Source organism: Heterodontus francisci, unplaced genomic scaffold (genome assembly GCF_036365525.1).
Source record: "Heterodontus francisci isolate sHetFra1 unplaced genomic scaffold, sHetFra1.hap1 HAP1_SCAFFOLD_900, whole genome shotgun sequence".
In the NCBI taxonomy this organism is placed as follows: Eukaryota; Metazoa; Chordata; class Chondrichthyes; order Heterodontiformes; family Heterodontidae; genus Heterodontus; species Heterodontus francisci.
Genome location: NW_027140321.1, coordinates 211,274 through 238,804, shown reverse-complemented (window position 1 = coordinate 238,804; position 27,531 = coordinate 211,274). Strand labels below are relative to the sequence as shown.

The 27,531-nt window shown below is 52.3% G+C and overlaps 2 protein-coding genes across 2 annotated transcripts in view; both read right to left on the bottom strand.

Annotated features, from left to right (window-relative positions):
• Window positions 1–445: 445 nt before the first annotated feature.
• leng1 (leukocyte receptor cluster (LRC) member 1) lies at window positions 446–3,327 on the bottom strand. Its single transcript, XM_068025260.1, has 3 exons — window positions 3,116–3,327; window positions 2,265–2,447; window positions 446–878 (listed from the first exon to the last, which is right to left on the bottom strand). Exons 1-3 carry the CDS (start codon window positions 3,245–3,247, stop codon window positions 453–455), a joined length of 741 nt encoding a protein of 246 aa, XP_067881361.1. The 5' UTR covers window positions 3,248–3,327; the 3' UTR covers window positions 446–452.
• Window positions 3,328–10,641: 7,314 nt separating this feature from the next.
• The window catches only part of tmc4 (transmembrane channel-like 4), a 29,940-nt gene continuing 13,050 nt past the window's right edge, over window positions 10,642–27,531 (bottom strand). The window contains 10 exon segments of the mRNA XM_068025264.1: window positions 10,642–10,704; window positions 13,390–13,546; window positions 15,789–15,919; window positions 17,459–17,642; window positions 18,924–18,942; window positions 18,945–18,995; window positions 18,998–19,019; window positions 19,327–19,456; window positions 26,710–26,855; window positions 27,315–27,485. Coding sequence (XP_067881365.1) covers window positions 10,642–10,704; window positions 13,390–13,546; window positions 15,789–15,919; window positions 17,459–17,642; window positions 18,924–18,942; window positions 18,945–18,995; window positions 18,998–19,019; window positions 19,327–19,456; window positions 26,710–26,855; window positions 27,315–27,485 — 1,074 coding nt within the window.

The window sequence follows — 27,531 nt, the reverse complement described above, 5'->3', positions numbered from 1 at the left end:
CCCTCCGCCCTCCCATCCTCCTCCTCCCCTCCATCTCTCCCTCCGCCCTCCCATCCTCCTCCTCCCCTCCCTCTCTCCCTCCGCCTTCCCTCCCTCCCTCCCTCCTTGTCGCCTATTGTCCTGCTGGAGAATATTTCTGAAAAGTTGAACAGATTGCTACGACCTCTTCCCCCACCGTGGGTTTTCCGGCGTCCAAGCTTTTCTGCGTGGACGGTGAGAGGGGTGAGGCCGGGCCCTTTGCTGCCCTGTGCTTGGGCCTGAGGACCGCAGGCTGGGCGCGCAGGGCCAGGGTACGGCAGTCGGAGAGAGAAACACTCGGTTTATTTCAGTCTTCAGTTTTATTAACGGAAACTCGGAATCCACTGCACCCACCACTCTCCCCTCCCACCCCAGGGTAGCCCCCCCACCCTGCTCTCCCCCCCCCCCCCCCCAGCTCTCCCCCCTCCCCACGATCACCGCCAGTCCCCCCTCCGCTTCTTCCGACTGAGGTGCGGGTGAAACTGCGAGTTGTAGGGCCGCTTCCGATCGTCCGCCTCCGTCTCCCGGGGCTCCCCGCCTCTCCCCGCCAACAGGGCCTCGGCCCGTGCCCTCTCCACCGCCTCCCGCCTCAAGCGCTCGGCCCTCAGACCCTCCCCAGACCTCCGCCCCGCCTCCCCGGGGCCCCCGTCCCTCCCCTTCTTCCTGGCCTTGCCCCCTTGCCGCAGCAGCTTGTTGACCAGGAGCAGGGGGTCCATCTGCCTCTTCAGCCGGGCATCCCTCTCGCCCTCCTCCAGCCCCCGACGCCCGGGGGCGTGCTGGTACCACGGCTTGCTGGTCTGGGCCTCCGACGAGCTCTGGCCAAGGTACGTGAGCAGCCCCAGGGCACGTTCATGTTTCTCCTGGGTTGGGGGGAGGGGGGAGAGAGAAAGAGACAGGGTCAGTGGGGAGCATTCAACACATTGAACATCCCACCAGAACTCGTCCGTCATCACAACCCAACACTGGGAGGGGGGGAAACGGGTCACTCCTTGGGGACTGACCCCTCACTGGGGAAGAAACGGGTCACTCCATGGGGACTGACACCCCGCTGGGGGAAAACGGGTCTCTCTCATGGGGACTGACCCCTCATTGGAGGGAAACGGGTCTCCCCATGGGGACTGACCCGTCGTTGGGGGCAGAGATCACAGTGACACATTCACACATTCCCTCTCTCTCTAAACCCAGGGGTCACTGGACAGTGATCAGGAGCAGGAACCCTGGCTGATTTTCCCCTCTCTCTCTAACCCAGGGGTCACTGGACAGTGATCAGGAGCAGGAACCCTGGCTGATTTCCCCCTCTCTCTCTCTCTCTAACCCAGGGGTCACTGGACAGTGATCAGGAGCAGGAACCCTGGCTGATTTCCCCCTCTCTCTCTCTCTCTAACCCAGGGGTCACTGGACAGTGATCAGGAGCAGGAACCCTGGCCGATTTCCCCTCTCTCTCTCTAAACCCAGGGGTCACTGGACAGTGATCAGGAGCAGGAACCCTGGCTGATTTTCCCCTCTCTCTCTAACCCAGGGGTCACTGGACAGTGATCAGGAGCAGGAACCCTGGCTAATTTCCCCCTCTCTCTAACCCAGGGGTCACTGGACAGTGATCAGGAGCAGGAACCCTGGCTGATTTCCCTCTCTCTCTAACCCAGGGGTCACTGGACAGTGATCAGGAGCAGGAACCCTGACTGATTTCCCTCTCTCTCTCTCTCTAACGCAGGGGTCACTGGACAGTGATCAGGAGCAGGAACCCTGGCTGATTTCCCCCCTCTCTCTCTCTCTAACCCAGGGGTCACTGGACAGTGATCAGGAGCAGGAACCCTGGCTGATTTCCCCCCTCTCTCTCTCTCTAACGCAGGGGTCACTGGACAGTGATCAGGAGCAGGAACCCTGGCTGATTTCCCCTCTCTCTCTCTCTAACCCAGGGGTCACTGGACAGTGATCAGGAGCAGGAACCCTGGCTGATTTCCCCCTCTCTCTCTCTCTAACCCAGGGGTCACTGGACAGTGATCAGGAGCAGGAACCCTGGCTGATTTCCCCCTCTCTCTCTCTCAGGGGTCATTGGACAGTGATCATGAGCGGAAACCCTGGCTGATTTCCCCTCTCTCTCTCTCTAACCCAGGGGTTACTGGACAGTGATCAGGAGTAGGAACCCTGGCTGATTTCCTTGCTGATTGTGGATCTGGGAGGTGATTGGGGAAGGGTGGGTGGCCTCTGCCTGTATTGCAGCCGCTGATCGGCCCATTCGATCTCACCTTCTCCTGCCGCTTCTCTGCTTCATACTCCTTGCTGCCACTCTTCTGTTTTTTGCCCTCCTCGATCTCACTGAAAAGATTCAGATTACGAGGCGTTCCGTCGGTCGCTGTGATTGCAAGGGATTCCTGCTGGGTCTCTGGCAGAGAGAGACGGGCTCTACTGCGTAGGAAATCAGTCCGAGCCTGTAATTAGAAATACATTCATCAAAACATTCGTCTCCCTCGACACTGTCCCCCATCAAACACTCCCAGGACAGGTACAGTACGGGGGGTTAGATACAGAGTAAAGCTCCCACTACACTGTCCCCCATCAAACACTCCCCAGGACAGGTACAGTACGGGGGGGTTAGATACAGAGTAAAGCTCCCTCTTCACTGTCCCCATCAAACACTCCCCAGGACAGGTACAGTACGGGGGGTTAGATACAGAGTAAAACTCCCTCTACACTGTCCCCATCAAACACTCCCAGGACAGGGACAGTACGGGGGTTAGATACAGAGTAAAACTCCCTCTACACTGTCCCCCATCAAACACTCCCCAGGACAGGTACAGTACGGAGGTTAGATACAGAGTAAAGCTCCCTCTACACTGTCCCCCATCAAACACTCCCAGATACTCCTCCAAGGCACTGGTGGCGCTCTCGATAATATTTAAAGAGTCCTCCCATTGCCTCCTCCAAGCCACTGGTGGCGCTGCGGGTGATATTTAACGAGTCCTCCCACAGAACCGCCCCACAAGCGGTTGCCGGTCCTGAGCATGCGTTCGATACAAGTCCTCCCAGTCGGTCCTCCCAATTCCCGGCAGGCTCCCGGAGCGGGGGCGGACGGGGTATTGTACGAAGGGTGTTTTACCTCCTGCTCGGCCAGCGCCACCCGCCGCTGGACGTCCTGCTCCGCCGCGGCCGCCCGCTCCTCGTCCCGCCGCACCCGCGCCACATTGTCCTTGTTGCGGACGTGCCAGCTCTTCTTGGGCAAAATGTTCATGTTTGTCGAGCTGGAAGCGGCGAAACCACCGCCCCCCCCAACCCAGGGGAAGATGGCGGCGGCTGACGTGCGGCCGTCGCTCTCCCGATTGGTCGATGGACCCCACGTGACCCTTCCCCGCCCTGTGCCGTTTCACCGGCGGGGGCGGGACTGCGCAGCCGCATTCCCTCCGAGTCTTCGGAGGACCTGCTGGGAGGACTGGGCTGCGATCATGCTGCTGCAGCGCCACCAGTGGCCTGGAGGTATGCCCGTTGGTCCTGGCGTGAGCCTGCAGTGCCCCCATTTGGATTTGGAAGGGGAACTCAATGGGAGGACTCATGAGGAACATGAGCCTCCAGCGCCCTCTGCTGACGCCGTTGGGGAGGCGGCGCCCCCCCTGCACTCGTCCTGCAGCGTCCGGGAGGACTCCTTCGGGAGGACTCATCCCGAAACCAGCCTGTAGCGCCCCCCTGTGACCGGGAGGGAGCCCTGGGAGGACTCCTCCATCCGGTTTCTGAGCTGGGAGGACTCCTGCTCCTCCACTTCCCCCACCCTGAGTGAGATGGTGACATCACAGGTCAATGACATCACAGGTCAATGACATCACAACCAATGACATCGGAATGTTGTGACCTCACATAGCCTCCACTGCCCCCGTCGTTCCGGATCCAATCACGGCCTCCGGGTGGAAGGTCAACGGTGAGGGGGGCGGGGGAGGTGTGCTTGCACTGCCAATGCTGCGCCCATGATTGGCTGAAAACACGGCCAATCACAGGGTCCGTCCTTCTTGCCCCCCCCATCCCCCAGCCTGGACAATTGCCCAACACCCCACCAGCTCACGGCCTCAATTTGCCCCTCAACGGCCGCCGAACCTGAAGGGAGGCCAAGCTGGCGGTCACCTCATGCAGAGAAAGATCCCATGAGCGTAGGGCCCTGCCTCGCCGTCCTCCAGTGGCTCCATCGGGCGCAGGGCGGGACTGTTGGATCCCGTGACGCCGGGACGGACACCCCAACGTCACCCCGCAAGCCCGCTCTGCCGGTCTCCAGTTTGCGGCCGGACACCCCATCACCCACCCAGAGAGGGGAGGCGGGGGCTGGGTACATCCACTGATTGTTAGCAACGACATAATTGGACAAGGGAAAACAAAACATTGGGCACAATCAACTTTTATTTCAGAGGCATTTGTGCTGAGAAGGACAATAAGACATCGACTCCTCAATTGAGCTCCGAGTTTGAGTTGGAGTGTTACAGTGAGGGGTGTGTGACATATCAGAGTGTTACAGTGAGGGGTGTGGGATATATCAGTTTTACAGTGAGGGGTGTGTGACATATCAGAGTGTTACAGTGAGGGGTGTGAGATATATCAGAGTGTTACAGTGAGGGGTGTGGGATATATCAGTGTTACAGTGAGGGGTGTGTGACATATCAGAGTGTAACAGTGAGGGGTGTGTGACATATCAGAGTGTTACAGTGAGGGGTGTGTGACATATCAGAGTGTTACAGTGAGGGGTGTGGGATATATCAGTTTTACAGTGAGGGGTGTGAGATATATCAGAGTGTTACAGTGAGGGGTGTGTGACATATCAGAGTGTTACAGTGAGGGGTGTGTGACATATCAGAGTGTTACAGTGAGGGGTGTGGGATATATTAGTGTTACAGTGAGGGGTGTGGGATATATCAGTGTTACAGTGAGGGATGTGGGATATATCAGAGTGTTACAGTGAGGGGTGTGTGACATATCAGAGTGTTACAGTGAGGGGTGTGGGATATATCTGTGTGTTACAGTGAGGGGTGTGTGATATATCAGTGTGTTACAGTGAGGGGTGTGTGATATATCAGTGTTACAGTGAAGTGTGTGGGATATATCAGAGTGTTACAGTGAGGGGTGTGGGATATATCAGTGTTACAGTGAGGGGTGTGGGATATATCAGTGTTACAGTGAGGGATGTGGGATATATCAGTGTTACAGTGAGGGGTGTGGGATATCAGTGTTACAGTGAGGGGTGTGGGATATATCAGTGTTACAGTGAGGGATGTGGGATATATCAGTGTTACAGTGAGGGGTGTGGGATATATCAGAGTGTTACAGTGAGGGGTGTGGGATATATCAGAGTGTTACAGTGAGGGGTGTGGGATATATCAGTGTTACAGTGAGAGTTGTGGGGATATATCAGAGAGTTACAGTGAGGGGTGTGGGATATATTAGAGTGATACAGTGAGGGGTGTGGGATATATCAGTGTGTTACAGTGAGGGGTGTGGGATATATCAGAGTGTTACAGTGAGAGGTGTGGGATATATCAGAGTGTTACAGTGAGGGGTGTAGGATATATCAGTGTTACAGTGAGAGGTGTGGGATATATCAGACTGTGACAGTGAGGGGTGTGGGATATATCAGAGTGTTACAGTGAGGGGTGTGGGATATATCAGTGTTACAATGAGGGGTGTGGGATATATCAGAGTGTTACAGTGAGGGGTGTGGGATATATCAGTGTTACAGTGAGGGGTGTGGGATATATCAGAGTGTTACAGTGAGGGGTGTGGGATATATCAGAGTGTTACAGTGAGGGGTGTGGGATATATCAGAGTGTTACAGTGAGGGGTGTGGGATATATCAGAGTGTTACAGTGAGGGGTGGGATATATCAGAGTGTTACAGTGAGGGGTGTAGGAAATATCAGTGTTACAGTGAGGTGTGGGATATATCAGAGTGTTACAGTGAGGGGTGTAGGATATATCAGTGTTACAGTGAAGGGTGTGGGATATATCAGAGTGTTACAGTGAGGGGTGTGGGATATATCAGTGTTACAATGAGGGGTGTGGGATATATCAGAGTGTTACAGTGAGAGGTGTGGGATATATCAGAGTGTTACAGTGAGGGGTGTGGGATATTTCATAGTTTTACAGTGAGGGGTGTGGAATACATCAGAGTGTTACAGTGAGGGGTGTGGGATATATCAGAGTGTTACAGTGAGAGGTGTGGGATATATCAGTGTTACAGTGAGGGGTGTGGGATATATCAGAGTGTTACAGTGAGGGGTGTGGGATATATCAGAGTGTTACAGTGAGGGGTGTGGGATATATCAGAGTGTTACAGTGAGGGGTGTGGGATATATCAGAGTGTTGCAGTGAGGGGTGTGGGATATATCAGAGTGTTACAGTGAGGGGTGTGGGATATATCAGAGTGTTACAGTGAGGGGTGTGGGATATATCAGAGTGTTGCAGTGAGGGGTGTGGGATATATCAGAGTGTTACAGTGAGGGGTGTGGGATATATCAGAGTGTTACAGTGAGGGGTGTGGGATATATCAGTGTGTTACAGTGAGGGGTGTGGGATATATCAGTGTTACAGTGAGGGGTGTGGGAAATATCAGAGTGTAACAGTGAGGGGTGTGGGATATATCAGAGTGTTACAGTGAGGGGTGTGGGATATATCAGAGTGTTACAGTGAGGGGTGTGGGATATATCAGAGTGTTACAGTGAGGGGTGTGGGATATATCAGAGTGTTACAGTGAGGGGTGTGGGATATATCAGAGTGTTACAGGGAGGTGTGTGGGATATATCAGTGTTACAGTGAGGGGTGTGGGATATATCAGAGTGTTACAGTGAGGGGTGTGGGATATATCAGAGTGTTACAGTGAGGGGTGTGGGATATATCAGTGTTACAGTGAGGGGCGTGGGATATATCAGAGTGTTACAGTGAGGGGTGTGGGGTATATCAGAGTGTTACAGTGAGGGGTGTGGGATATATCAGAGTGTTACAGTGAGGGGTGTGGGATATATCAGTGTTACAGTGAGGGGTGTGGGATATATCAGAGTGTTACAGTGAGGTGTGTGGGATATATCAGTGTTACAGTGAGGAGTGTGGGATATATCAGAGTGTTACAGTGAGGGGTGTGGGATATATCAGAGTGTTACAGTGAGGTGTGTGGGATATATCAGTGTTACAGTGAGGGGTGTGGGATATATCAGTGTTACAGTGAGGGGTGTGGGATATATCAGTATTACAATGAGGGGTGTGGGATATATCAGTGTGTTACAGTGAGGGGTGTGGGATATATCAGAGTGTTACAGTGAGGGGTGTGGGATATATCAGTGTGTTACAGTGAGGGGTGTGGGATATATCAGTGTGTTACAGTGAGGGGTGTGGGATATATCAGAGTGTTACAGTGAGGGGTGTGGGATATATCAGAGTGTTACAGTGAGAGGTGTGGGATATATCAGAGTGTTACAGTGAGGGGTGTGGGATATTTCATAGTTTTACAGTGAGGGGTGTGGAATACATCAGAGTGTTACAGTGAGGGGTGTGGGATATATCAGAGTGTTACAGTGAGAGGTGTGGGATATATCAGAGTGTTACAGTGAGGGGTGTGGGATATATCAGAGTGTTACAGTGAGGGGTGTGGGATATATCAGAGTGTTGCAGTGAGGGGTGTGGGATATATCAGTGTTACAGTGAGGGGTGTGGGATATATCAGAGTGTTACAGTGAGGGGTGTGGGGTATATCAGAGTGTTACAGTGAGGGGTGTGGGATATATCAGAGTGTTACAGTGAGGGGTGTGGGATATATCAGTGTTGCAGTGAGGGGTGTGGGATATATCAGAGTGTTACAGTGAGGAGTGTGGGATATATCAGTGTTACAGTGAGGAGTGTGGGATATATCAGAGTGTTACAGTGAGGGGTGTGGGATATATCAGAGTGTTACAGTGAGGTGTGTGGGATATATCAGTGTTACAGTGAGGGGTGTGGGATATATCAGAGTGTTACAGTGAGGGGTGTGGGATATATCAGAGTGTTACAGTGAGGGGTGTGGGATATATCAGTGTTACAGTGAGGGGTGTGGGATATATCAGAGTGTTACAGTGAGGGGTGTGGGGTATATCAGAGTGTTACAGTGAGGGGTGTGGGATATATCAGAGTGTTACAGTGAGGGGTGTGGGATATATCAGTGTTACAGTGAGGGGTGTGGGATATATCAGAGTGTTACAGTGAGGTGTGTGGGATATATCAGTGTTACAGTGAGGAGTGTGGGATATATCAGAATGTTACAGTGAGGGGTGTGGGATATATCAGAGTGTTACAGTGAGGTGTGTGGGATATATCAGTGTTACAGTGAGGGGTGTGGGATATATCAGAGTGTTACAGTGAGGGGTGTGGGATATATCAGTGTTACAGTGAGGGGTGTGGGATATATCAGAGTGTTACAGTGAGGGGTGTGGGATATATCAGAGTGATACAGTGAGGTGTGTGGGATATATCAGTGTTTCAGTGAGGGGTGTGGGGTATATCAGAGTGTTACAGTGAGGGGTGTGGGATATATCAGTGTGTTACAGTGAGGGGTGTGGGATATATCAGTGTTACAGTGAGGGGTGTGGGATATATCAGAGTGTTACAGTGAGGGGTGTGGGATACATCAGAGTGTTACAGTGAGGGGTGTGGGATATATCAGAGTGTTACAGTGAGGGGTGTGGGATATATCAGTGTGTTACAGTGAAGGGTGTGGGATATATCAGTGTTACAGTGAGGGGTGTGGGATATATCAGAGTGTTACAGTGAGGGGTGTGGGATATATCAGTGTTACAGTGAGGGGTGTGGGATATATCAGAGTGTTACAGTGAGGGGGGTGGGATATATCAGAGTGTTACAGTGAGGGGTGTGGGATATATCAGAGTGTTACAGTGAGGGGTGTGGGATATATCAGAGTGTTACAGTGAGGGGTGTGGGATATATCAGAGTGTTACAGTGAGGGGTGTGGGATATATCAGAGTGTTACAGTGAGGGGTGTGGGATATATCAGAGTGTTACAGTGAGGGGTGTGGGATATATCAGAGTGTTACAGTGAGGGGTGTGGGATATATCAGTGTGTTACAGTGAGGGGTGTGGGATATATCAGTGTGTTACAGTGAGGGGTGTGGGATATATTAGTGTGTTACAGTGAGGGGTGTGGGATATATCAGTGTGTTACAGTGAGGGGTGTGGGATATATCAGTGTGTTACAGTGAGGGGTGTGGGATATATTAGTGTGTTACAGTGAGGGGTGTGGGATATATCAGAGTGTTACAGTGAGGGGTGTGGGATATATCAGTGTGTTACAGTGAGGGGTGTGGGATATATCAGTGTGTTACAGTGAGGGGTGTGGGATATATTAGTGTGTTACAGTGAGGGGTGTGGGATATATCAGAGTGTTACAGTGAGGGGTGTGGGATATATCAGAGTGTTACAGTGAGGGGTGTGGGATATATCAGTGTGTTACAGTGAGGGGTGTGGGATATATCAGAGTGTTACAGTGAGGGGTGTGGGATATATCAGAGTGTTACAGTGAGGGGTGTGGGATATATCAGAGTGTTACAGTGAGGGGTGTGGGATATATCAGAGTGTTACAGTGAGGGGTGTGGGATATATCAGAGTGTTACAGTGAGGGGTGTGGGATATATCAGAGTGTTACAGTGAGGGGTGTGGGATATATCAGAGTGTTACAGTGAGGGGTGTGGGATATATCAGAGTGTTACAGTGAGGGGTGTGGGATATATCAGTGTGTTACAGTGAGGGGTGTGGGATATATCAGTGTGTTACAGTGAGGGGTGTGGGATATATCAGTGTGTTACAGTGAGGGGTGTGGGATATATTAGTGTGTTACAGTGAGGGGTGTGGGATATATCAGTGTGTTACAGTGAGGGGTGTGGGATATATCAGTGTGTTACAGTGAGGGGTGTGGGATATATCAGAGTGTTACAGTGAGGGGTGTGGGATATATCAGAGTGTTACAGTGAGGGGTGTGGGATATATCAGTGTGTTACAGTGAGGGGTGTGGGATATATCAGTGTGTTACAGTGAGGGGTGTGGGATATATTAGTGTGTTACAGTGAGGGGTGTGGGATATATCAGTGTGTTACAGTGAGGGGTGTGGGATATATCAGAGTGTTACAGTGAGGGGTGTGGGATATATCAGTGTGTTACAGTGAGGGGTGTGGGATATATTAGTGTGTTACAGTGAGGGGTGTGGGATATATCAGTGTGTTACAGTGAGGGGTGTGGGATATATCAGAGTGTTACAGTGAGGGGTGTGGGATATATCAGTGTGTTACAGTGAGGGGTGTGGGATATATCAGTGTGTTACAGTGAGGGGTGTGGGATATATCACTTACAGTGAGGGGTGTGGGATATATTAGTGTGTTACAGTGAGGGGTGTGGGATATATCAGAGTGTTACAGTGAGGGGTGTGGGATATATCAGTGTGTTACAGTGAGGGGTGTGGGATATATCACTTACAGTGAGGGGTGTGGGATATATTAGTGTGTTACAGTGAGGGGTGTGGGATATATCAGAGTGTTACAGTGAGGGGTGTGGGATATATCAGAGTGTTACAGTGAGGGGTGTGGGATATATCAGAGTGTTACAGTGAGGGGTGTGGGATATATTAGTGTTGGGAGATGTTTAAGGCTGTGATTTTCTTCACCAGAAATTGTTTATCTCGTCCTTCCTGTGGAATTAAACAGAAGCCATGAGTGAAATGATGTCACTCCCCACCTTCTCCCCATATCCCCCACTCCCCAGCTTCTCCCTGTATCCCTCACCCCCCACCTACCCACCTTCTCCCCATATCCCTCACTCCCCCACCTTCTCCCCATATCCCTCACCCCCCACCTACCCACCTTCTCCCCATATCCCTCACCCCCCACCTACCCACCTTCTCCCCATATCCCTCACCCCCCACCTACCCACCTTTTCCCCATATCCCTCGCTCCCCACCTACCCACCTTTTCCCCATATCCCTCACTCCCCACCTACCCACCTTCTCCCCATATCCCTCACTCCCCACCGACCCACCTTCTCCCCTTATCCCTCACTCCCCACCTACCCACCTTCTCCCCGTATCCCTCACTCCCCACCTACTCACCTCCTCTTATCCCTCATCCCCCACCTACCCACCTTCTCCCCATATCCCTCACCCCCCACCTACCCACCTTCTCCCCATGTCCCTCACTCCCCACCTACCCACCTTCTCCCCTTATCCCTCACTCCCCACCTACCCACCTTCTCCCCATGTTCCTCACTCCCCACCTACCCACCTTCTCCCCTTATCCCTCACCCCCCACCTACCCACCTTCTCCCCATGTTCCTCACTCCCCACCTACCCACCTTCTCCCCATGTTCCTCACTCCCCACCTACCCACCTTCTCCCCTTATCCCTCACCCCCCACCTACCCACCTTATCTCCATATCCCTCATTCCCCACCTACCCATTCATTCCTCGTGATATCAAGAAACGACTAAAGGCACTGGATACTGCAAAGGCTATGGGTCCTGACAATATTCCGGCAATAGTACTGAAGACCTGTGCTCCAGAACTTGCCGCGCCCCTAGCCAGGCTGTTCCAGTACGGCTACAACACTGGCATCTACCCAGCAATGTGGAAAATTGCCCAGCTATGTCCTGTACACAAAAAGCAGGACAAGTCCAACCCGGCCAATTACCGCCCCATCAGTCTATTCGCAATCATCAGTAAAGTGATGGAAGGTGTCATCAACAGTGCCATCAAGCGGCACTTGCTTAGCAATAACCTGCTCAGTGACGTTCAGTTTGGGTTCCGTCAGGGCCACTCAGCTCCTGACCTCATCACAGCCTTGGTTCAAACATGGACAAAAGAGCTGAACTCAAGAGGTGAGGTGAGAGCGACTGCCCTTGACATCTAGGCAGCATTTGACCGAGTATGGCATCAAGGAGCCCTAGCAAAATTGAGGTCAATGGGAAGCAGGGGGAAAACCCTCCGCTGGCTGGAGTCATACCTAGCACAAAGGAAGATGGTTGTGGTTGTTGGAGGTCAATCATCTGAGCTCCAGGACCTCACTGCAGGAGTTCCTCAGGGTAGTGTCCTAGGCCCAACCATCTTCAGCTGCTTCATCAATGACCTTCCTTCAATCATAAGGTCAGAAGTGGGGATGTGCACTGATGATTACACAATGTTCAGCACCATTCGTGACTCCTCAGATACTGAAGCAGTCCGTGTAGAAATACAGCAAGACCTGGACAATATCCAGGCTTGGGCTGATAAGTGGCAAGTAACATTCGCGCCACACAAGTGCCAGTCAATGACCATCTCCAACAAGAGAGAATCTAACCATCTCCCCTTGACATTCAATGGCATTACCATCGCTGAATCCCCCACTATCAACATCCTAGGGGCTACCATTGACCAGAAACTGAACTGGATAGCCATATAAATACCGTGGCTACAAGAGCAGGTCAGAGGCTGGGAATCCTGAGGCGAGTAACTCACCTCCTGACTCCCCAAAGCCTGTCCACCATCTACAAGGCACAAGTCAGGGGTGTGATGGAATACTCTCCACTTGCCTGGATGGGTGCAGCTCCAACAACACTCAAGAAGCTCGACACCATCCTGGACAAAGCAGCCCGCTTGATTGGCACCCCATCTACTAACATTCACTCCCTCCACCACCGACGCACAGTGGCAGCAGTGTGTACCATCTACAGGATGCACTGCAGCAACTCACCAAGGCTCCTTAGACAGCACCTTCCAAACCCGCGACCTCTACCAACTAGAAGGACAAGGGCAGCAGACGCAATGGGAACATCACCGCCTGCAAGTTCCCCTCCAAGTCACACACCATCCTGACTTGGAACTATATCGGACCGTTCCTTCACTGTCGCTGGGTCAAAATCCTGGAATTCCTTCCTAACAGCACTGTGGGTGTACCTACCCCACATGGACTGCAGCGTTCAAGAAGGCAGCTCACCACCACCTTCTCAAGGGGCAATTAGGGATGGGCAAGAAATGCTGGCCTGGCCAGCGACGCCCACATCCCATGAGTGAATAAAACAAACACACCTTCTCCCATATCCCTCACTCCACACGCACACTCACTTTGTTTAATGTGGGCTTTCAGTTGCTCTATGGTCTTTGTGTACCCTCTGGCGCTGACTGCAAGGAATAGGAGCACCACACTGTCAAGAGAGAGAAAAACGACCTCATTACCAGCATCAGACCCTCTGCCACGAAACCCCTACCCACCCCCAGGGGTACAGACCCCTTGCTGGGGGAAAAGGGGTCTCCCCATGGGGACTGACCACTCGCTGGGTGGGGGAATGTGTCTCCCCTTGGGGACTGACCCCCTCGCTGGGAGCAGTGGCAGGTGGCGAGACTCACCTGGACAGGGGCAAAGAGAGGCACAAGGAAGGCTACTGAGCCAATGAAATTGAAGAATCGTTCTGGGGTAGGTGGCATACCCCTGACCACCCTGGGCACTGTTTCCCAGATAGTGACCAGATCCCTGAAGGGTCCGCAGGCTCTGGAAGGGTGGATCCTAGACGAGGGAGAGAGAGAGAGATATTGGTCAGAGGGGTGTAAGTAGTTCGCGCAGGTTAATCCCCTCTCCCCGTACCCCTATCCTCCCTCCATCCAACACCACAAGCCTCTGCCCACTCCCCATCAGTTCGCCTCACTGTAAAAGCTGCCTCCTCACTACCCCCACCTCCCGCTCTCTTCCTTCCCTCTCCATTTCTCACCACCTTTCTATCCTGGTCCCAACCTGCCTCCCAATGTCTCCCTCTGTCCGTCTCTCACTATCTCTCTCTCTCTCCCATATCGCGCCATCTGTCCCTCTCTCTCTTGCTCTCCCACTCTGTCTCTCCTTATGTGTATCTGGTTGTCTGTCTCTTTTTTTTTTCACTCTCTCTTTCGCTCACTCTGTCTCTCATCCACCACCCTCTCACCCCCTCTCCCTCCCCCTCTGTCTCCCTCTCTCTTCCCCTCTCTGTCTCCAGCACCCCCCTCAGACTCTCTCTCTCTCTCCCCCATCCCTCTCTCTCCCTCTCTCCCCCTCTCCGCCTCCCTCTCTTCTCCCCCCTCTTCCCTCTTTCCCCCTCTTTATTTCTCTCTCTCTCTCTCCCCCCCTCTCTCACCACCCCAATTCTCCCCCCTCCTCTCTCTCTCTTTCTCCCCCCACTCTCTCTCTCTCTGCCCTCTTCTCACTCCCCCCTTTCTCTCTCTCTCTCACCCCCCTTCTCTCTCTCTCACACTCTCTCACTCCCCCCCTATCTCTCTCTTCCCCCCCCTCTCTCCCTCTCTCCCTCTCTCTCATCTCTCTCTCTCCTCTCTCTCACTCCCTCCCTCTCTCTCTCTCTACCCTTCTCTCTCTGCCCTCTTTCTCCCCTCTCTCTCTACCCCCTCTCTCTCCTCTTCTCCCCCCTCTTTATTTCTCTCTCTCTCTCCCCCTCTCTCTCTCGCCCCTCTCTCCTCTTTCTCCCTCTCTCTCCTCTTTCTCCCCCTCTCTCTCCTCTTTCTCCCCCTCCCCACTCTCTCTCTTTCTGCCCTCTCTCCCCCTCCCTCTCTTTCTCCCCCTCACTCTACCTCTTTCTCACCCCTCTCTCTTCCCTCTTTCTCCCCCTCATCTCTCAACTCCCCTCTTTATTTCCTCTCTCCTCCCTCCCCCTCTCTCTCTCCTCTCCCCTCTCTCTCTCACCCCCTCTTTCTTCCCCTCACTCACTCTCACCCCCTCTTTCTCCCCTCTCTCTCTCTCTCCCCGCCATCTCTCTCTTTCTCCCCCTCTCCCTCTCCCCACTCTCTGCTCTCTCTCCCCCTCCCTCTCTTTCTCCCCCCTCTCTCTTCCCTCTCCCCCTCTCTCTTCCCTCTTTCTCCCCCTCTCTCTCTCCGCCCTCTCTCTCTCTTCCCCCTCTTTATTTCTCTCTCTCTCTCTCTCTCCCCTCCTCTCTCTCTCTCCCCACCTCTTTCTCCCCCCTCTCTCTCTCTCTTCCCCACCTCTTTCTCCCCCCTCTCTCTGTCACCCCCTCTTTCTCCCCCCTCTCTCTCACCCCCTCTTTCTCCCCCTCTCTCTCTTTCTCCCCCTCTCTCTCTTTCTCCCCCTCTCTCTCTCACCCCCTCTTTCTCCACCCTCTCTCTCTCTCTACCCCCTCTCTCTTTCTCTCTCTCCCCCCCTTTCTCTCCTCTCTCTCACCCCCCTCTTTCTCCACCCTCTCTCTCTCTCCCCCCTCTCTCTTCTCTCTCTCCCCCCTTTCTCTCCTCTCTCTCTCCCCCCCCTTTCTCTCCTCTCTCTCTCCCCCCTTTCTCTCCTCTCTCTCTCTCTCTCTCCCCTCTCTCTCCCCTTTCTCTCCTCCTCTCTCTCTCCCCTTTCTCTCCTCTCTCTCTCTCTTCCTCCCTCTCCCTCCTCCTCTCTCTCTCTTCCCTCTCTCTCTCTCCCCCCTTCTCCTTCTTCCCTCTCTCTCTCCCCCTCCTCACTCTCTCTCTCTTCCCTCTCTCTCTCTCCCCCCCTCCCTCCTCACTCTCTCTCTCTCCACCTCTCTCCTTCTCCTCTCTCTCTCTCCTCTCTCTCCCCCCCCTCCCTCCTCACTCTCTCTCTCTCCCCCATCTCCTTCTCCTCTCTCTCTCTCCTCTCTCCCCTCTCCTCCTCTCTCTCTCTCTCTCTCCCCTCTCACTCTCCTCTCTCTCCACCCCCCCCTCTCTCTCCCTCCCTCCCTGACCCACGCTGCTGATACCATTGCCTCTGGGCCCTGTGCAGGGTACCGGGTTGGAGCTGCCCATCGAGCTACGAGGTGATGCCGTAGATGAAGGGTACAGATGCCAGGAGGAGGCCGAAGAGCAGCATCAGCAGGAAGAAGAATTTCGAGCTGGAAGCACGGAACGTCCGATTTGACGGGCGGCAGTTTGCAAACAGGGTGAGCTGCAGAGGGAAGCGGGCAAGACCAGGTCAGCCAGTGTGTCTGAACATTCAACAACAGCAGATTGCATTAATATAGCGCCCTTCACAGAGTAAAACATCCCCAAGACCCTTCACAGGACCCACCCCTAGGGACGGGCAAGCAACACCTCGGCCAAGGAGGGAGGATTTCAGGAGGGTCTTGAAGGAGGAGAGAGAGGGAGGGAGAGAGAGACAGAGAGGGGGAGAGAGACAGAGAGAGGGAGGGAGGGAGGGAGAGAGAGAGGGAGGGAAAGAGACAGAGGGGTAGAGAGAGAGAGGGAGGGAGAGAGAGAGAGGGAGGGAGAGAGACAGAGAGGGAGGAAAGAGAGAGAGAGAGGGAGGGAGGGAGAGAGAGAGGGAAGGAGAGAGACAGAGAGAGAGAGGAAGGGAGATAGGGAGAGAAAGAGACAGAGTGGGAGAGGAAGAGAGAGAGAGAGAGGGAGAGAGAGAGGGAGGGAGGGAGAGGGACAGAGAGAGAGTGGGAGGGGAAGAGAGACAGAGACAGAGAGGGGGAGAGAGAGGGAGGGAGAGAAACAGACAAGGAGAGAGAGAGGGAGGGAGAGAAAGAGACAGAGAGGAAGAGAGAGAGAGGAGAGGGGAGAGACAGAGGGAGAGGGACAGACAAGGAGAGAGAGAGGGAGGGAGAGAGAGAGAGGAGAGGGGAGAGACTGAGAGAGGGACAGACAAGGAGAGAGAGACAGAGAGGAAGAGAGAGAGAGAGGGACAGACAAGAAGGAGAGAGTGAGGGAGAGACAGAGAGGGAGGGAGAGAGAGAGAGGGAGGGAGAGAGACAGAGGGAGAGAAAGAGACAGAGAGGGAGAGAGAGAAAGGAAGAGAGACAGAGAGGGAGGGAGGGAGAGAGGAGAGAGAGAGGGGGAGAGAGAGAGAGGGAGGGAGAGGAAGAGAGAGAGATGGAGGAGAGAGGAGAGAGACAGAGAGAGGGACAGACAAGGGAGAGAGAGGGAAGGAGAGAGGTTCAGGGAGGGGATTCCAGAGCTCGGGGCCCACCAGGGGCAGCTGAAGGCACGGTCACCAATGGTGGAGCGATGGGAATTGGGGAGGATGCTCAAGAGACCGTGATCAGAGGAGGGCAGAGATCTCGGATAGTTGTCGGGGCAGGAGGAGGTTACAGAGATAGGGAGGGAGGGGGAGCGAGGGACCATGGAGGATTTGAACAGGAGGGTGAGAATAGTAAACTCGAGGTGTTGCCGGACCGGGGAGCCAGTCCAGGTCAGCGAGCGCAGGGAGGACGGGTGTGAGGGGTGAACGGGAATCGGTGCGAGTTCGGACATGGGGGCGGGGGGGGTGGCGGGCAGCAGGAGATTCGGATGAGCTGGAGTTTACGGAGGGCGGGAGACCGGCAGAGGGAGAGGGTGGGAATAGCCGGGGGAGTCTGGGGAGGGTTAAGAGGAAGGGGCTGAGGCGGGGACACACAACCCGGGAATCGGGGAGTGGGGGGGGGGTAAGTCGGCCCTGAATCCGAGTTTTCAAACCCCCTGCCCGCCCTCGCCGCCCGCTCACCTCCTTGAGGTAGAAGATGACGACGTACTTGACGGAGTTCAACAGTGGGAGAACGGGCGAGAAAAAGCAGCCGGTCCAGCAGACCGTTTGCCCGTAGACGATTTCCAGAACGTTCTGCGGCACCAGGAATTCCTGCTCCCCCCAGAGCTGAGCGAGCCTGCACCGGCAGTTCTGAACGACGAGCCTGCAGAAAGAGCGGACGCGCAGCTACGGCCACTGAAGACCCAGACCAAAACCCCATTGCCCTCAAGACATCCCCTCGCTGCATCGGAACAGGAGGATCCCATTCAGCCCCCCTCCCCCCTCCTCTCGAGCCTGTCACACAGGAACAGGAGGATCCCATTCAGCCCCCCTCCCCCCTCCTCTCGAGCCTGTCACACAGGAACAGGAGGATCCCATTCAGCCCCCCTCCCCCCTCCTCTCGAGCCTGTCACACAGGAACAGGAGGATCCCATTCAGCCCCCTCCCCCCTCCCTCTCGAGCCTGTCACACAGGAACAGGAGGATCCCATTCAGCCCCCTCCCCCCTCCTCTCGAGCCTGTCACACAGGAACAGGAGGATCCCATTCAGCCCCCTCCCCCCTCCTCTCGAGCCTGTTACACAGGAACAGGAGGATCCCATTCAGCCCCCTCCCCCCTCCTCTCGAGCCTGTCACACAGGAACAGGAGGATCCCATTCAGCCCCTCCTTCGAGCCTGTTACACAGGAACAGGAGGAGGCCCATTCAGCCCCCTCCCCCCTCCTCTCGAGCCTGTCACACAGGAACAGGAGGATCTCATTCAGCCCCCTCCCCCCTCCTCTCGAGCCTGTTACACAGGAACAGGAGGATCCCATTCAGCCCCCCTCCCCCTCCTCTCGAGCTTGTTACACAGGAACAGGAGGATCCCATTCAGCCCCCCTCCCCCCCTCGAACATGTTACACAGGAACAGGAGGATCCATTCAGCCCCCACCCCCTCGAGCCTGTTGCACAGGGAACAGGAGGATCCCATTCAGCCTCCACCCCCTCGAGTTGTTACACAGGAACAGGAGGATCCATTCAGCCTCCCCCCCTCGAGCCTATTACACAGGAACAGGAGGATCCCATTCAGCCCCCCTCCCCCTCCTCTCGAGCCTGTCACACAGGAACAGGATGATCCCATTCAGCCCCCTCCCCCCCTCGAACATGTTACACAGGAACAGGAGGATCCCATTCAGCCTCCCCCTCCTCTCGAGCCTGTTACACAGGAACAGGAGGATCCCATTCAGCCCCCTCCCCCCCTCGAACATGTTACACAGGAACAGGAGGATCCCATTCAGCCCCCTCTCTCGAGCCTGTTACACAGGAACAGGAGGATCCCATTCAGCCCCCTCCTTCGAGCCTGTTACACAGGAACAGGAGGAGGCCCATTCAGCCCCCTCCTCGAGCCTGTTACACAGGAACAGGAGGATCCCATTCAGCCTCCCTCCCTGAGTGACAAATCTTTACCTGCGAGGGATGTCGACGAGAACCAGATGGCGATGATTATGAGGAAGTCAAATATCATCAGCTTGTACATTCCTGTCCGATCTTCGTCTCCCAGCACTGCAGAGAGGGAGAGAAAGAGAGAGGGGAAAAGGCGAGGTTGAATATTCAAAAGAAAGCAAAGGCATCCGAGATGAGAGAGAGAGAGAGAGAGAGAGACCCACACACAAACAGGACTGGAGAGGACGCAGTCCGAGCAGTGGGCCTCCCTGGGTGACCTCAGCGGGCTCGAGGACACTTTCCCAGCCACCTCGTCTGGGTCCGGCTCCCTCCGCAGACGCCGGGGAAGCAGCCTGGGCCTCTCCCCGCGTGCTGTGTGTGTGCGGGGTGGAGGGAGAATGGGGGCCGGGGCCTGCGTGGCCTGTACCTGGTATTGGATGTAGTTGTAGCCGCAGAGCTTGCAGTCGATGGCAGAGGAAACCTCTCCGTCGCAGGTGATCTGGTTCCACAGGGAGTAGAGCAGAACTCCGAGACTCGCCAGCTTCAGGAACACGGATCTACAGAGATATACACAGGGTCAGGTATACACACAAGGACAGGAATACACACAAGGACAGGAATACACACAGAGTCAGGTATACACACAAGGACAGGTATACACACAAGGACAGGAATACACACAAGGACAGGAATACACACAGAGTCAGGTATACACACAAGGACAGGAATACACACAAGGACAGGTATACACACAAGGACAGGAATACACACAAGGACAGGAATACACACAAGGACAGGAATACACACAAGAGTCAGGTATACACACAAGAGTCAGGTATACACACAAGAGTCAGGTATACACACAAGGACAGGAATACACACAAGGACAGGAATACACACAAGGACAGGAATACACACAAGGACAGGAATACACACAGAGTCAGGTATACACACAAGGACAGGAAGACACACAAGGACAGGAGACACACAAGGACAGGAAGACACACAAGGACAGGAAGACACACAAGGACAGGAAGACACACAGAGTCAGGTATACACACAAGGACAGGAAGACACACAAGGACAGGAATACACACAGTCAGGTATACACACAAGGACAGGAATACACACAGAGTCAGGTATACACACAAGGACAGGAATACACACAGAGTCAGATATACACACAAGGACAGGAATACACACAGTCAGGTATACACACAGGACAGGATACACACAGAGTCAGATATACACACAAGGACAGGAATACACACAAGGACAGGAATACACACAAGGACAGGAATACACAGAGTCAGGTATAACACAAGGACAGGTATACACACAAGGACAGGAATACACACAGAGTCAGGTATACACACAAGGACAGGAATACACACAAGGACAGGAATACACACAAGGACAGGAATACACACAGAGTCAGATATACACACAAGGACAGGAATACACACAAGGACAGGAATACACACAGAGTCAGGTATACACACAAGGACAGGAATACACACAAAGACAGGAATACACACAAAGACAGGAATACACACAAAGACAGGAATACACACAAAGACAGGAATACACACAGGGTCAGGAGTACACACAAGGACAGGAATACACACAAGGACAGGAATACACACAAGGACAGGAATACACACAAGGACAGGAATACACACAGGGTCAGGAATACACACAAGGACAGGAATACACACAAGGACAGGATACACACAGAGTCAGGTATACACACAGAGTCAGGTATACACACAGAGTCAGGTGAGGGGTGTGGGATATATCAGAGTGTTACAGTGAGGGGTGTGGGATATATCAGTGTTACAGTGAGGGGTGTGGGATATATCAGAGTGTTACAGTGAGGTGTGTGGGATATATCAGAGTGTTACAGTGAGGGGTGTGGGATATATTCAGTGTGTTACAGTGAGGGGTGTGGGATATATCAGAGTGTTACAGTGAGGGGTGTGGGATATATCAGAGTGTTATAGTGAGGGGTGTGGGATATATCAGAGTGTTACAGTGAGGTGTGTGGGATATATCAGTGTTACAGTGAGGGGTGTGGGATATATCAGAGTGTTACAGTGAGGGGTGTGGGATATATCAGAGTGTTACAGTGAGGTGTGTGGGATATATCAGTGTTACAGTGAGGTGTGTGGGATATATCAGTGTTACAGTGAGGGGTGTGGGATATATCAGTGTTACAGTGAGGGGTGTGGGATATATCAGTATTACAATGAGGGGTGTGGGATATATCAGTGTGTTACAGTGAGGGGTGTGGGATATATCAGAGTGTTACAGTGAGGGGTGTGGGATATATCAGTGTGTTACAGTGAGGGGTGTGGGATATATCAGTGTGTTACAGTGAGGGGTGTGGGATATATCAGTGTGTTACAGTGAGGGGTGTGGGATATATCAGAGTGTTACAGTGAGGGGTGTGGGATATATCAGAGTGTTACAGTGAGAGGTGTGGGATATATCAGAGTGTTACAGTGAGGGGTGTGGGATATTTCATAGTTTTACAGTGAGGGGTGTGGAATACATCAGAGTGTTACAGTGAGGGGTGTGGGATATATCAGAGTGTTACAGTGAGAGGTGTGGGATATATCAGAGTGTTACAGTGAGGGGTGTGGGATATATCAGAGTGTTACAGTGAGGGGTGTGGGATATATCAGAGTGTTGCAGTGAGGGGTGTGGGATATATCAGTGTTACAGTGAGGGGTGTGGGATATATCAGAGTGTTACAGTGAGGGGTGTGGGGTATATCAGAGTGTTACAGTGAGGGGTGTGGGATATATCAGAGTGTTACAGTGAGGGGTGTGGGATATATCAGTGTTGCAGTGAGGGGTGTGGGATATATCAGAGTGTTACAGTGAGGGGTGTGGGATATATCAGAGTGTTACAGTGAGGGGTGTGTGGGATATATCAGTGTTACAGTGAGGAGTGTGGGATATATCAGTGTTACAGTGAGGAGTGTGGGATATATCAGAGTGTTACAGTGAGGGGTGTGGGATATATCAGAGTGTTACAGTGAGGTGTGTGGGATATATCAGAGTGTTACAGTGAGGGGTGTGGGATATATCAGAGTGTTACAGTGAGGAGTGTGGGATATATCAGTGTTACAGTGAGGGGTGTGGGATATATCAGAGTGTTACAGTGAGGGGTGTGGGATATATCAGTGTTACAGTGAGGGGTGTGGGATATATCAGAGTGTTACAGTGAGGTGTGTGGGATATATCAGTGTTACAGTGAGGAGTGTGGGATATATCAGAATGTTACAGTGAGGGGTGTGGGATATATCAGAGTGTTACAGTGAGGTGTGTGGGATATATCAGAGTGTTACAGTGAGGGGTGTGGGATATATCAGTGTTACAGTGAGGGGTGTGGGATATATCAGTGTTACAGTGAGGGGTGTGGGATATATCAGAGTGTTACAGTGAGGGGTGTGGGATATATCAGAGTGATACAGTGAGGTGTGTGGGATATATCAGTGTTTCAGTGAGGGGTGTGGGATATATCAGAGTGTTACAGTGAGGGGTGTGGGATATATCAGTGTGTTACAGTGAGGGGTGTGGGATATATCAGTGTTACAGTGAGGGGTGTGGGATATATCAGAGTGTTACAGTGAGGGGTGTGGGATATATCAGAGTGTTACAGTGAGGGGTGTGGGATATATCAGAGTGTTACAGTGAGGGGTGGGATATATCAGAGTGTTACAGTGAGGGGTGTAGGAAATATCAGTGTTACAGTGAGGGGTGTGGGATATATCAGAGTGTTACAGTGAGGTGTGTGGGATATATCAGTGTTACAGTGAGGAGTGTGGGATATATCAGTGTTACAGTGAGGAGTGTGGGATATATCAGAGTGTTACAGTGAGGGGTGTGGGATATATCAGAGTGTTACAGTGAGGGGTGTGGGATATATCAGTGTTACAGTGAGGGGTGTGGGATATATCAGTGTTACAGTGAGGTGTGTGGGATATATCAGTGTTACAGTGAGGAGTGTGGGATATATCAGAATGTTACAGTGAGGGGTGTGGGATATATCAGAGTTACAGTGAGGGGTGTGGGATATATCAGAGTGTTACAGTGAGGGGTGTGGGATATATCAGTGTTACAGTGAGGGGTGTGGGATATATCAGAGTGTTACAGTGAGGGGTGTGGGATATATCAGAGTGATACAGTGAGGTGTGTGGGATATATCAGTGTTTCAGTGAGGGGTGTGGGATATATCAGAGTGTTACAGTGAGGGGTGTGGGATATATCAGTGTGTTACAGTGAGGGGTGTGGGATATATCAGAGTGTTACAGTGAGGGGTGTGGGATATATCAGAGTGTTACAGTGAGGGGTGTGGGATATATCAGTGTTACAGTGAGGGGTGTGGGATATATCAGAGTGTTACAGTGAGGGGTGTGGGATATATCAGTGTTACAGTGAGGGGTGTGGGATATATCAGAGTGTTACAGTGAGGGGGGTGGGATATATCAGAGTGTTACAGTGAGGGGTGTGGGATATATCAGAGTGTTACAGTGAGGGGTGTGGGATATATCAGTGTTACAGTGAGGGGTGTGGGATATATCAGAGTGTTACAGTGAGGGGTGTGGGATATATCAGTGTGTTACAGTGAGGGGTGTGGGATATATCAGTGTGTTACAGTGAGGGGTGTGGGATATATCAGAGTGTTACAGTGAGGGGTGTGGGATATATCAGAGTGTTACAGTGAGGGGTGTGGGATATATCAGAGTGTTACAGTGAGGGGTGTGGGATATATCAGAGTGTTACAGTGAGGGGTGTGGGATATATCAGAGTGTTACAGTGAGGGGTGTGGGATATATCAGAGTGTTACAGTGAGGGGTGTGGGATATATCAGAGTGTTACAGTGAGGGGTGTGGGATATATCAGAGTGTTACAGTGAGGGGTGTGGGATATATCAGTGTGTTACAGTGAGGGGTGTGGGATATATCAGTGTGTTACAGTGAGGGGTGTGGGATATATTAGTGTGTTACAGTGAGGGGTGTGGGATATATCAGAGTGTTACAGTGAGGGGTGTGGGATATATCAGTGTGTTACAGTGAGGGGTGTGGGATATATCACTTACAGTGAGGGGTGTGGGATATATTAGTGTGTTACAGTGAGGGGTGTGGGATATATCAGAGTGTTACAGTGAGGGGTGTGGGATATATCAGAGTGTTACAGTGAGGGGTGTGGGATATATCAGAGTGTTACAGTGAGGGGTGTGGGATATATCAGAGTGCTACAGTGAGGGGTGTGGGATATATCAGAGTGTTACAGTGAGGGGTGTGGGATATATCAGAGTGTTACAGTGAGGGGTGTGGGATATATCAGAGTGTTACAGTGAGGGGTGTGGGATATATCAGTGTGTTACAGTGAGGGGTGTGGGATATATCAGTGTGTTACAGTGAGGGGTGTGGGATATATTAGTGTGTTACAGTGAGGGGTGTGGGATATATCAGAGTGTTACAGTGAGGGGTGTGGGATATATCAGTGTGTTACAGTGAGGGGTGTGGGATATATCACTTACAGTGAGGGGTGTGGGATATATTAGTGTGTTACAGTGAGGGGTGTGGGATATATCAGAGTGTTACAGTGAGGGGTGTGGGATATATCAGAGTGTTACAGTGAGGGGTGTGGGATATATCAGAGTGTTACAGTGAGGGGTGTGGGATATATCAGAGTGTTACAGTGAGGGGTGTGGGATATATCAGTGTGTTACAGTGAGGGGTGTGGGATATATCACTTACAGTGAGGGGTGTGGGATATATTAGTGTGTTACAGTGAGGGGTGTGGGATATATCAGAGTGTTACAGTGAGGGGTGTGGGATATATTAGTGTTGGGAGATGTTTAAGGCTGTGATTTTCTTCACCAGAAATTGTTTATCTCGTCCTTCCTGTGGAATTAAACTCCGAGACTCGCCAGCTTCAGGAACACGGATCTACAGAGATATACACAGGGTCAGGTATACACACAAGGACAGGAATACACACAAGGACAGGAATACACACAAGAGTCAGGTATACACACAAGAGTCAGGTATACACACAAGGACAGGAATACACACAAGGACAGGAATACACACAAGGACAGGAATACACACAAGGACAGGAATACACACAGAGTCAGGTATACACACAAGGACAGGAATACACACAAGGACAGGTATACACACAAGGACAGGAATACACACAAGGACAGGAATACACACAAGGACAGGAATACACACAAGAGTCAGGTATACACACAAGAGTCAGGTATACACACAAGAGTCAGGTATACACACAAGGACAGGAATACACACAAGGACAGGAATACACACAAGGACAGGAATACACACAGAGTCAGGTATACACACAAGGACAGGAAGACACACAAGGACAGGAAGACACACAAGGACAGGAAGACACACAAGGACAGGAAGACACACAAGGACAGGAAGACACACAGAGTCAGGTATACACACAAGGACAGGAAGACACACAAGGACAGGAATACACACAGTCAGGTATACACACAAGGACAGGAATACACACAGAGTCAGGTATACACACAAGGACAGGAATACACACAGAGTCAGATATACACACAAGGACAGGAATACACACAGTCAGGTATACACACAAGGACAGGAATACACACAGAGTCAGATATACACACAAGGACAGGAATACACACAAGGACAGGAATACACACAAGGACAGGAATACACACAAGGACAGGAATACACACAAGGACAGGAATACACAGAGTCAGGTATACACACAAGGACAGGTATACACACAAGGACAGGAATACACACAGAGTCAGGTATACACACAAGGACAGGAATACACACAAGGACAGGAATACACACAAGGACAGGAATACACACAAGGACAGGAATACACACAGAGTCAGGTATACACACAAGGACAGGAATACACACAAAGACAGGAATACACACAAAGACAGGAATACACACAGGGTCAGGAGTACACACAAGGACAGGAATACACACAAGGACAGGAATACACACAAGGACAGGAATACACACAAGGACAGGAATACACACAGAGTCAGGTATACACACAGAGTCAGGTATACACACAGAGTCAGGTATACACACAGAGTCAGGTATACACACAAGGACAGGAATACACACAGTCAGGTATACACACAAAGACAGGAAAGACACAAGGACAGGAATACACACAAGGACAGGAATACACACAAGGACAGGAATACACACAAGGACAGGAATACACACAAGAACAGGAATACACACAGGGTCGAGTATACACACAGGGGGTCAGGTATACTCACAGGGTCAGGTATACACACAGGTACAGTTATACACACAGGGTCAGGTATACTCACAGGGTCGAGTATACACACAGGGGGTCAGGTATACTCACAGAGTGAGGCATACACACAGGGTCAGATATACACACAGGGTCAGGTATACTCACAGGGTCAGGTATACTCACAGGGTCAGGTATACTCACAGGGTCAGGTATACACACAGGTACAGTTATACACACAGGGGGTCAGGTATACTCACAGAGTGAGGCATACACACAGGGTCAGGTGTACTCACAGGGTCAGGTATACACACAGGGAGGGCGTACCACAATTAGGAGTCTGAGGGAGGGGGAGGGAATCCCACAGTTTGGAGACTGAGGGCAGGAGTGGGAGTCCCACAGTTTGGACGGGGAGGGAGTCCCAGAGTTTGGAGAGTGAGGGAGAGGGGGTATGGATTGAGGGAGGGGTATGTAAAGAATGAAGGGTGCTGTACTCTCTGTACCTGAGGAGGGTGAGTTTAATTTCAGTCCCTGGTGAATACTGTTCCAATCTGATGAGCTGATTGAAGATTATTGGTGTGAGGAAGTTTGCTGCTGTGATCACGATAGAGGGAAGATACTGGATTAGGAGGCCCCTGACCCCGAGATCCTGCGTGGAGAAAACATGATAAAGTATTAAAAACCCTCACTCAGCTTCCCCAGCAGCAAGAGGTCAGTCCCCGTGGGGAGACCCGTCCCCCCCCCCCCCCCCCTCCCGCAGTGAGGGGGTCAGTCCCCATGGGGAGACCCGTTCCCCCCCCCCCAGTGAGGGGTCAGTCCCCGTGGGGAGACCCGTTTCCCCCCAGTGAGGAGGTCAGTCCCCATGGGGAGACCCGTTTCCCCCCAGCGAGGGGTCAGTCCCCATGGGGAGACCCGTTCCCCCCCCCAGTGAGGGGTCAGTCCCCGTGGGGAGACCCCTTCCCCCCCAGTGAGGGGGTCAGTCCACATGGGGAGACCCGTTTCCCCCCAGCGAGAGGTCAGTCGCCGTGGGGAGACCCGTTTCCCCCCCCCCCCCAGTGAGGGGTCAGTCCCCCATGTGGAATCCCGTCTCAATATCTGATATTCTTACTGTCGAGTGTGCCTGGGAGTATTCCGTGGCTTTGTAAATTGCAAAGAAGGCTGCTCCGATAACGGCCAGGATTAAAAGGTTCACGACACTACGTGTCAGGTAAAGAAAGAGTTTCTGAGACGTGGTCCGGTCTGCAATCTTCTGTCGTCTAAATTCCTCTTGCAGATCCATCTATCGGGACACAGAAAATACATCTATCAATGGGATAGACACAGAG

Bases quoted from the DNA above. Each gene is read 5' to 3' on its own strand.
- leng1 (XM_068025260.1), bottom strand. From the start codon at position 3,247: ATGAACATTTTGCCCAAGAAGAGCTGGCACGTCCGCAACAAGGACAAT. The intron at 2,448-3,115 runs GTAAAACACCCT...TTCTAATTACAG, and splicing joins TGGCGCTGGCCGAGCAGGAG to GCTCGGACTGATTTCCTACG. The intron at 879-2,264 runs GTGAGATCGAAT...CCCCCAACCCAG, and splicing joins CAGAGAAGCGGCAGGAGAAG to GAGAAACATGAACGTGCCCT.